The sequence below is a fragment of the Gigantopelta aegis genome, chromosome 7, assembly GCF_016097555.1.
Source record: "Gigantopelta aegis isolate Gae_Host chromosome 7, Gae_host_genome, whole genome shotgun sequence".
Classification (NCBI taxonomy): Eukaryota; Metazoa; Mollusca; class Gastropoda; order Neomphalida; family Peltospiridae; genus Gigantopelta; species Gigantopelta aegis.
Window position 1 is genome coordinate 24,749,938 of NC_054705.1, and position 11,219 is coordinate 24,761,156.

The 11,219-nt window shown below is 40.5% G+C and overlaps 1 protein-coding gene across 2 annotated transcripts in view; it reads right to left on the reverse strand.

Annotated features, from left to right (window-relative positions):
- LOC121376958 overlaps window positions 1-4,433 on the reverse strand; it is a 34,857-nt gene extending 30,424 nt beyond the window's left edge. For both annotated transcript variants that reach the window (XM_041504769.1, XM_041504768.1), the window contains exons 1-2: window positions 4,202-4,433; window positions 2,446-2,669 (exon numbers count right to left, since the gene is read on the reverse strand). In XM_041504769.1, the coding sequence (XP_041360703.1) occupies window positions 2,446-2,669; window positions 4,202-4,413 (436 nt within the window). In that variant the 5' untranslated portion in view covers window positions 4,414-4,433. The remainder of the gene's footprint in view (window positions 1-2,445; window positions 2,670-4,201) is intronic.
- Window positions 4,434-11,219: the final 6,786 nt, after the last annotated feature.

The following is an 11,219-nucleotide window of genomic DNA, read 5'->3' on the forward strand; positions in this document are numbered from 1 at the left end:
AACAGTAGACTTTATATATCCAGGGGTGGGATTTAGCTCAGTCGTTTGAGTGCTGGCTTAAGGTGTTTGCGTCGCAGGATCAAACCACATCGGTGGATCCATTCAACTGATTGGGATTTTTCTAGTTCCAGCCAGTGCACCACAACTGGTCAAAGGCCGTGGGTGTGTTTTCCTGGCTGTGGGAAAGTGCATATAAAAGACCCCTTGCTGCATTGGAAAAATGTAGCGGGTTTCCTCTGATGACAACCAATACCAAAATCCAATTGCCGATGATTAATTAATCAATGTGCTCTAGTGGTGTCGTTAAATAAAACAAACTTTGAATATATATTTATATTGATGATCTTAACCTACAGCTGTCGAAATATACATGTGCAGTAGGTGTAATGTTGGTGGTTTATTTCTAAATAAGTTTAGTTTTGCCGACGACAGGTCACTTCTTTGCCCATCTATTTCTGCATTTCTGAAACAATTTCCAAGAAATTTGCAGACTAATATACTACACGTATATATAATACAACAAAAACTGTTTGCATGTTCACTGATCCAGAAACCTTGAAGTTGTCAATGTTTCTTCATATATTAGTGAGGTGATAGCCTGAAATTTGCTACAACTATAAATATCTAGGTCATATTGTATGTGCGAGCATCAAAGATAAAGATATCAAAAGGCAGTATAGGGTGCATACCCACTGACGACAATAGTAACATATGGCTAAAACGTCTACCTAAAGCGTATTGAACAATCGACATAAACACCTCAGATATAAACACTACCATCCCTCACTCTTAAAGTGAATCAGAAAACAAATTGGGGGTGAAGCTGCTCATTTCAGAGATAACGGGTAGCATCTATGACTACCCAAGTTCCACACAAAATGTTTTTTACAGGTACCCCATACATGTTCAAGCACAAGGCTACTTGACACAGAGGTACTAGATGAAATAAAATTGCATAAATTGTTTTCCCAGATGAAACTATTTTTTTCCACCCAACACACTAATTTTTATCGCCAATCACAGGACTTGTGGTGTTAACTTCTCTATCAAAAGTTGAGTGCACCTCAAACTTTGATCCATCCGGAAGTTATTTGGTTTAGTACTAACTTTAGAGCCGTTTGTGTGCATGCAAACATGTTATTGTGGCGATTTGCAAACTGTTAAAACACAATTATCGTATATGATTGAAATTTACGCAGGGTACAATGAACCATTTTTATATGCATACCGTCGGATGATCGGACAACAACGACCCTATAGTGCCAGCAACATGTGTGTTAATCATAGAGTAAAACAAAATAGTGCTTTGTTTTGCTCAACGGCATATTCGTTGAAGAGCAGAATCGAAGCTGATTCAAACAAGCTACTTTCCCACCTGCGGTGTACACGTAGGTACATCCAATGCCTATGAGTAAATCGCTGGCACAAGCTACTATATATCCCCTGCGCGTGCTGTAACCTCACCGTGGTGCAGGGGTGTAACATTCTCTTTGAGAATGGCCAATACAGCACAAATTGAAGTTTTGAGTAAAAGTCAGTATCTATCTGTGATATTTGTATTTTTTCACAGTTCTTTGCACTGTTTTTATTTAAATCTTGAATTTTTATATTGATGTTGATCATCACCTTATTTGTTTGCCTTACCATAGTTTGACACCCAATAGCCGATGTAATTTTCGTGCTGGGGTGTCGTTAAACATTCATTCATTCATTCATTCATTCATTCATTCAAGCTACTATATAACATGTAATCAATGTTCATAATGCATGTGTAATTGTATGCATTTTGTGGATCGCAGATCTGAAATAAAATGTTTTTGCCAGAAAATCAATCGCTACTGCTGTGCCAGTCACACTAGGGTTTAATCGTAAAGATAAATGGATTACCATGGTCGTCATGACATCACACTGTCCCATGTGCTGTGTAGGTTGCATAATACTAAATAAGTTTTAAGTGCAGACAATGTAAACGTTTGTCGATAAACTCAACGAAACAACTGATATATGAAAAACCGACAGCTCAGAACAGAAACGAACTTTACACGTGTAATATATCCACTGCCGTAACTGTTTCTATGTGGAAAACAAAACGTACTGAATAGAAATTTTAAAAACCCCAAACAAGTTTATTATCCCAAAGACAAATATGATTGAGTAAGGGATGGGGCCCTTACAGTCATGTTATGACAAATGATTCTATATAATATGAGTAATATAGATATATACGGTAATTATAGCATATTACAATAGTTGTTGTTTTTCTTTTGTTTTGTTGTTATTTTGGGTTTTTTGGTTTTGTTGTTGGGGTGGGGTTTTTTTTGGTGTTTATGATTCCAAACAAAAGTGTCTGTTTATCGAATTGTTCACCGTTCAATTTCTCTCCATACATCTAAGACTTTGGAACAGTCTTTAAAGAACAGAACTTAATTTGCACTCGTAACTTACCGACTGCTCGTCTGAGATTTTCCTGGACATGCTGAACGATATCACGGATGTCCTCCTCGGTCAAATCACTCAAGTCGACATTATTGTCGTCTGCTCGTTCGGCTTCCTCTATGACGTCATTAACATCATCGTCGTCGTCTTCGGAGACCGGGACTGCACGAGCCACGAACAGGAACGCGGCAAAAAAGAGAATCGTCAATTTGGGAGACATCTTTGATTCCACTCTGTACAAGATGATGAAAGTTATGCCAGTCTGGCTTTTATTTATACTATAGTGTCTGATGACTGTAAGCGATGTTTCCACAACTAATAATTAAAAATGCACGTGTTCGTTGTCAAGGTGTCATGTAATTGTCTAACAGGATATTTGGTATGTTTACCTAGTGCCACAAGGTGTGGAACTGCTAGTGGGTGCAGCTCTGTGGGATTGTGTATCCGTAAATGAGTGTGAATTAATAATCATTAAAATCTAAATTTTGTTTAGACAAAATATATAAAGAGCTGTGGGGGAACGTATAAAACAATACAATCATCAAGGTAAGTATATTTTAAAACTTTGTATAGAAATCAAAGTGTTTTAAAAACCTAAAATGTAATTCTGGGTAGAATGTAAAACGTAATTATTTATCATGTACATATGTATGGTTTATTTCGTTTATTTCAGACAGGTATTGATGTTTCATGCATGGATGTGTTTTAAATAGTGCTAAAGCGCTCTCCGCCATTGTCAAATATTGTAAATATGTATTGATTATAATTTGCTGTTTTTATTATAAAGCTTATAAGTTGTATAACTTAAACCAATAAAGAACTTGAACTTGAATTTGTACCATATTTCTGTTACCAAGTATATCTTTTCTCGTCGGCTTCAGATGATTATACTCCATCAAAATGTGGTGCACAGCCAGTGTTCACCGACAGCGTTCGCACTGATGGGGAGGGTTAGGTGTGTGTGTGGTATAGTGAAATTGGCATTCCACCTCATGTCACTGACCCACCCCCCACCCGATAAATGGATTTTCTGGATCCGCCACTGACTGTCTTTGTTAAACAAGTTGTGAAACACTCGGCGGAGAGCGGCCTTAGACCGACCGCGCACCAGGCGAACTCTTTACGAGTGGGCTACGCCACCCCCCCCCCCCCCCCCTCGAAGTTGATCGGTCCTACAACTCTACACATCAAGGCTATCCTGAATTTTCTGCCATTGTAACATGTTTACGGCTAGCAAATAATTTTTGTTGAAAATTGTAAACTGATCGAGAGTGATTGGTTAATTACATTCTTTTTCCGGGATCAAATGAAAATAACACCCGGAAAGCTAATGGCGTCATTAGAAAGTGACGTCATTAGCAACTGGAACAGGCCAAGTTGACGGTTCAAGGGTCTACAGTTAGATTGTAGCAGAAATACCAAATATACACTCAGTTCCGTCGAAAAACGATTCAGTTTATAATGAACATGACCTTTGGTCAAAAATGACATTTACGGGATCAAATAGGCAATATCATCTAAAAACTCCATATGGTTATCTCCTACGTAAAATAAAAAATTATTTCTATCTGGGCCCCGTTCCACGAAGCGATCTTAGCCCTAAGGTTACCTTAGGCGCATAGCTACCCTATGCACTTAAGTTGATCTTAGGGCTAAGATCGCTTCGTACAAATTTAAGATGTGCACAAATTGTTTAACATGACATATATTTGGTATATCCGTAGCGAAAGAAGAGTGGTATATTATAATAACATCAGATACTAACTTAGCACCGGCTTCTTCTTCCTTGCTGTAATGATGTGTATAATCATAGTACGCTGCTTCCAAAACCCAGCCGTTCAAGCAGACCGATTTGAAACCCGGGTGATCGACGATACACGCCAACGACTCTGCCCCGTAACGTTCACTATACGCTTTCATTTTCTCGTTCACCTGGTCGATCTCCTTACAACACCTGCTCTCGCCTACAGTCGGCATCAAGGTGCAGTGTCCGCAATTACACCTGTAGAAAGGAATGTTTATTTAAATGTGTGTGTTGTATATCACCACTCCTGTCTTGGACGGATGAGCCGGCCGAGGCTACAGCAGCCTGTTCAGAATGTGCACGTAAAACCATGTGGCCTGACCATACAATGACACCACTTGAGCACTGATTTATTAAATATCGGCTATTGGATGTCAAACATTTGGATATTCTGAGGGTCTTAGAGAAAGAAATGTTTTATTTACATGCACTTTCTCACGGACAGGATACCGCATACCACGGCCTTAGATATAACGTACCAGTCGTGGGGTACTGGATGAGACGGAAGGGGCGTAGCATGGTGTTAACCTGGAGGAAGGACAATCAAACTGACGTCATTCGAGTTTGACGTCATTTCCATTCAGAAAGACACCGCGCCACATAATTCTTACGTCATTTGAATACTAGTATCTAGTAATGGTGGACTGGAATTAAAGTTGCGTGTACAGTTTACAAAAATACGTTGTATTAAGCTTGAGATTACATGACAAAGAGATTATTACCCTCGTGTGCTTCGGTATCGTCAATATCGTATGTTAGGAATAAAACTATTAACGTGCCCATATCCACTAAGGTTTAGGCACGCCCATCATGGACATCGTCATTGACCAATTCCTGGACGGGAGCATTAGCGAAACATTTCCTGGCTCTCGTCAGGTCAGAGAGTTTTACGTGCACATTCAGAGCAAGTTGTTGTAACGTATGCCTGTCATGGGCGCAGGTGCCCGCCTTGGCCGGCTCCTCCGTCCATGAAAGGAAAGGGTTGGGGTGGGTGGGAGAAGGGACTGCCTGCGCTGGAAAGAGCAAGAGCGCACCAGTAGCCCAATCGGAGCCGGTAACAAGCGGGGGTTGGTTTTGGTGCTATGGAATCTGGAATGTCCCGTAGGATTAATGTCAAAGGCAAAGGGTTCGCAGTTTGAATGAAGGAAATTGGGCGCTTTTTTTAAAACGATCTGCCGAAATAAAAAAAAGGGGAACTACATATGTTTTTTAACTTAGTATGCCGAGAGTAGCTCGTTATTGGGACCTAATTTGCTAGATGAACTTGGGGCTGGTTATATAACATACGAAAAAAAGGATGTGTGGATATGTGTGAGCTGATGTTTGTATACACGATCAAAGTCAGCGGTACACATCTAAACACATGAAGTAGCTTTGCATTTCAAAGTGAGACGACCCCATGTGAGTTCGCAGGTTCTGACACGTGAAACAACAATTAGCAACATCAAGGTGTTTCGTCGCCGCAAACAATGAAACTCTTCATTGCAGCTTTTTAAATCAAACTCAGGCTCTTAACCAAATGCTGTAATTAGTCTCTATCACCACAACAGACAATGGTCTGTACAGGGTTACCTTGTTACAGGGGAGTTCACACCTCGTATGTGCAGTGGCTATCGCTTCAATGAATACATTTCATCCTTGTGTGAGGAATCATTAAAATGAAATATAATTACACACATGAAAACTAAATTATACTCGTTAAAAACACCTTCTTTTTTTTTTTTCTTTTTTTTTTTTTCTTTTTTTTTTTTTTTTTCTTTTTTTTTGTTGTTGCTGCTAATGGAAAAAATGTAGCGAATTTCATCTGAAGACATTTTTTAAACAAAATGTTTGACATCCAATAGCCGATGATTAATAAATCAATGTGTTCTAGTGGCGTTGTTAAACAAAACTAACTTTAACTTAATATTCTTTTTAAACATGTTTATTTTAACTTCATTAGAGTTTATATATATATATATTTTTTTTTTTTTAATTTGAAAAATATTCAATTCAGATTCAAGCACGCTGTCCCTGACATATACACCTCAGCTATCTGGTCTGTCTGTCCAGGACAGTGGGTTAGTTATCAGTGAGAGAGAAGTAGGTGTAGTGGTCTTACACCAGCCCAATGAGTCGCTAAATTTGCTCTGGGTGGGAGACGGTGTCGAGCTGCGAACCCTGTACCTACCAGCTTTATGTCCGATGGCTTAAACACGACACCACCGAGGCCGGTATCTTAAAGTTGTAAAACCTAGTGTTTATAATATAATATATTGTATTAGTAGACTTTTCCTTTGGCACTGTCACGTATAAAGAACATTATAAATACTTAGCATAGATAGGGTTAGGGTTAGGGTTAATGACAGTGCCAAAGGAAACTCCTTCCCTAAAAACTAAACTGAACCAAACCATACGGCAGGTCGGCTCACCATTCTGGGTTGAGCAAGCGCTCTTCATCATCTTTCTCATCATCTGACTGATCTGATTTCTCCACCTCGCCGGGATCTCTTAGCGGTTCATACTAGTACGGCTTGATGGTTCCGTTTATAAAGTTTTGGTGGATTTCGTACATCCATTCGGGCGTGCTTCCTGACGAAAAGTCGGATTCTTCTTCGCTTTCGGTGTCCGAGAAATTTTCACAACGTTGTAAGTAATTAAACACTAATTACGGTTTAAACGGCGTGCGGTCACCGACCATCTGGCACGAGGGTAATCATTGTCAGATGAGAACCAGCCAATCAGATGCCGGGGGCATGGCGGGAAGCTGCGATGTCCTGGCATTGGTAACATCTTGGACACTGTAGACACAGCCAATCGGAGGCCTGGTATACGGCGTGGTAACTACATGTAAGATAGCACGACTGCCGCGCTTAGTCTTGTGGTATTTAGCGCTAGCATAGAATGAAGAATATTTAATCTCAGTTTACTTTATTTTTAATTTTAATCAACATGGTGGATGATTTAGAATTTAGTGAATGGGCACATTCATTGGGGCTTAAGGCAGAAAGCCTTGACAAGCTTGAGCAGATTGGTTGCGCTGAATTTCGCGTAATACAGTGCATGACGGATACGATGATAGATAGTGTCGGTTTGACCATGGGACAAGCCTTCTTACTAAAGGTGGGCGTTAAGGCATTTTGCAAGAAGACACCACCTTCAAGTGGAGAGCCCCAGCAAGATTTACTAAGATCGGCTCTGGACAACATGGAAGCTATGTCTCGAATGGCAACGGGGTTGACGTTCGACCAAGTCCAACAACAGCAACAACCTTCTCAAACCGGACAGACACCAGTAATGGACACATCAGCAGTTGGCAGAATGGATCAAGATCCCACCGTGTTCCTTCGAATGGAAAAAGGTGAGAAACCTTTAGAACTTATAGACTTCATCAAGCCACCAATCACCATAAAAAATTAACAAATTCTTTCAACCCAAAACGGCTCTAGAATTGTTCTTGAGGCAGGACCCAAACGACCCCGCCTAGAATCGGTGACGCTAGAACAATGGGGTGGGGGGGGGGGGGGGAGGGGGCGCCAACACAAGAATTATGTATGCCTTGAAAAACGAGGGGAAATTATCTGGTCTTGAGATGAACAATTACATGGCATATACAGTAAAAATATTCGAGTTCGCGGAACGCTTTGAATGGCCCTCTGTGTTACTGTATGACAGAGAATACAGATATCTGCAGGTGAATTACAAATTTCCCTGGGGTGCAGATTCCCAACATCTGTCTACAAAAATATTGCGGAACAAGATGTCGACGCATGCACGTGTGGGAGATTCTTTACGACCACAGTACGCGATCGGTAATCAGCACAACAGGCGGTTCCAACAGACTGATGAGCCGTGCCTGCAGTACAATACGGGTACCGGCTGTACGTTTGGTGGACGGTGTAAATTTAGACATGTGTGTTTAATTTGCAAGGTGGCAGGACACCCTCAACATCAGCACAACACTGGAAATGCCGAGCCAAAAAACGCATTAACCCCGCGGATCCAGCATTAAATGTCTGTCAATTACATAATTGTTTAGATGTGTGGGACACAGAACTCGAGAACGATGCAGATAAGGATTTTATTATTGAGGGTATTCGCAATGGCTTCAGGATTACAGACGTGGGGTCAACACATAAAAATGTCAACTGTGAAAACTACGAATCGGCGACTAGCAACAGACTTGCAGTTGAAGCACAAATAAACACTGAACTGGCAGAGGGGAATTATGTCATAACCTCGGTGAAACCTATTATAGTGAGTGCCCTGGGAGCCATACCAAAACCTGGCACAACAGAAATACGCATTATTCATGACTGTTCAAGACCTCTAGGAAATGCTGTCAATGATTATGTCACAATAGAAAAACAAACTTTCCAAACAGTTGAACAAGCTACTAAAGAAATAAAACAAAACTCTTTTATGGCAAAAGTCGATTTAAAAGGAGCATACCGTTCAGTTTCGATACACCGAGAATGTTATTCTGCAACAGGTTTAAAATGGAAGTTTTCAGGCGACTGTCATACCACCTATATGTATGACACTCGTCTACCCTTTGGCAGCAGTGCGTCACCTGGAATATTCCATCGTGTCACCCAGTCCGTACGACGCATGATGATCAAAAAAGGATATACAGGATCTGTATGCTATCTAGACGATTTTCTTTTAATTTGCGAAACGTACAACGAATGTCAAGAAGCCTTAAACATCCTCCTAGCCCTCCTTCGCAAACTGGGATTTCTGATAAATTGGAGAAAAGTTCTTGGTCCCACCCAATGTATAACTTTCCTTGGCATTGTTCTCAACTCTAAAACCATCACTATGGAGTTACCTGGCGCAAAAATTGAGGAACTTCAGCAGTTGCTCAGTGACTTTTTTAACAAGAAAAGAGCAACAAAAAGGCAACTACAGAGTTTGGCAGGAAAACTCAACTTTGCAGGCAACGTGGTCTGCGGGGGGAGAACATTCCTTCGGCGCATTCTCGACGCTATCTCAAATATGCAGCAACCTCATCACAAGGCAATTTTAAGTGATGAATTTCAGCGCGATATTACTTGGTGGGAAAAGTTTTTAAAACGTTTTAATGGGAAGAGTTTTTTCCTGGACAATAAAGCGGTAATAACAGTGCACACGGATTCTTGTTTGGAGGGATGTGGTGGAACATATAATAACGACTGGTTTTACGTAAACTTTCACAAAGATTTCCCAGTAGCTTCCACACTACATATAAACAATAAGTAAATCCTAGCAGTACTGTTCTCGGCCCGAAGGTGGGGCCACCTGTGGCGCAATAAGTGGGTGATAGTATACACAGACAGAGTTACTGCAAGAGCGGCAATAAATAAAGGAACTTCAAAGAATCCTAATGCCATGCATGCTCTAAGGGAGTTATTTTGGTTGTCATCGTTAAACAACTTTTATCTAAAAGCTATACATATCCAGGGAAAACTGAATATTGTAGCGGATTTAATATCTAGAATACATTGCCCAACAAACGTGTTCAGTTGGTGTAGCCAGTTGGTAGGGCTGTCGCATGTTCAGCCAATAACACCAGTGCATTTATTATACAATCACATGTCCTCTTCTACTCTGAGTTTTCTCCTTTCACAGGTGATCAAGTGGTTTTGGAGAAAGCATTGGATAGCGAACTCGCAAACTTCAGGTATCTCACCACTATTGATTATACATTGGTGACAGTACAAATATAAAGCCAAGCACTGACTAAATTATTAACAGTAGGTGCTATATACTACCTGACATGAAGAGAACAGCCTCTGTGACAGGATTTAAGCAAATAAAATTGATACTTCGCCACCTGCAATTTCAATTATCCACTCTCCTAAGCACATGGGCTAATGGAGGGGAGGCTACTCTCGTTAAATATATGTACCACAGGCATAGCAAACAATGGTCTTGCCTGTAGCTAAGAAGATATGCATCTGTCAGTTTGATATGCCAAAATCAAGAGGCAATGTTACCCTTCCAATATTCCATAATCATACTGTCAAGTCTGTTCAGACACCAACATAATAAAATAAAGAAAAGAGGTACTCTTTTTCATGGAACTAAATTCGTCGCCTACACGTCGCTCATTGGCTGAAATAGCGGTGTGATCCCGTAAGAGGGGGTTTGGAATGGGATAGCTGGTCAGTTTTGACACATGACATACTATGACGCATACCGAGTAGGAAAACACCAAATTTGGTCATGTCTTTTAATATGCATTAAAGCAAGAGGCCATGAAGATTGGCCCGGGGGTTAGCAACACTGGGCTGAAATAATAGAAAATTAAGCTTCTCCACACCTCAAGTTCACCTGACCAATGTTGTAACATGGGGGGTGACATTCCAAATGTTTGCTGTTGTATAATGGGGGGGGGGGGGGGGTACTGACAGCAGAACCTTATGAAATGGTCACATTAAAATTACAAGACCATACTGGGTACTGGCATATTTTAGTATGTCATATGCATGAACTTTTATTAAAAACTTATTTTAAATATTGGATTTGGCAAATTCAAGTGAGCCAGAAAAAGGTTATTTTGGGACAGTATGAGAGGGAAGTATGCACACTGGCAGCTGTCAACAGGACACATGGGCAATTTCAAACTGGGAGTGAACTGAAGCCTCAAGTATCTGATGGCTGAGAGAACTGACCACAATCATAAACAAATTCAAAACAGAACACGCATCAGTTTACTGCATGAGAGTATTTATTAACATAACACACACCACAGGTTCCATTCCACTGAAGACTGCTACATGCTAAGAGATACAAAAGTTCACAGTTTTCCTTATCCTAAGAGAATATACCACACCCAGTGTGCTAACAATGAAGCCAAAGAAAAATCCAACAGAAAACCTGCACATCAAGGGTGCTAGATATGCCACCTTTCTAGCTCGAACACTGAAGTTTTCGTCTATCAAACAATATCTTAATATTATTCAACACATTCATAAGGAATGCGGGTTTCCTAGCCCACTGCAAGATAACTATATTT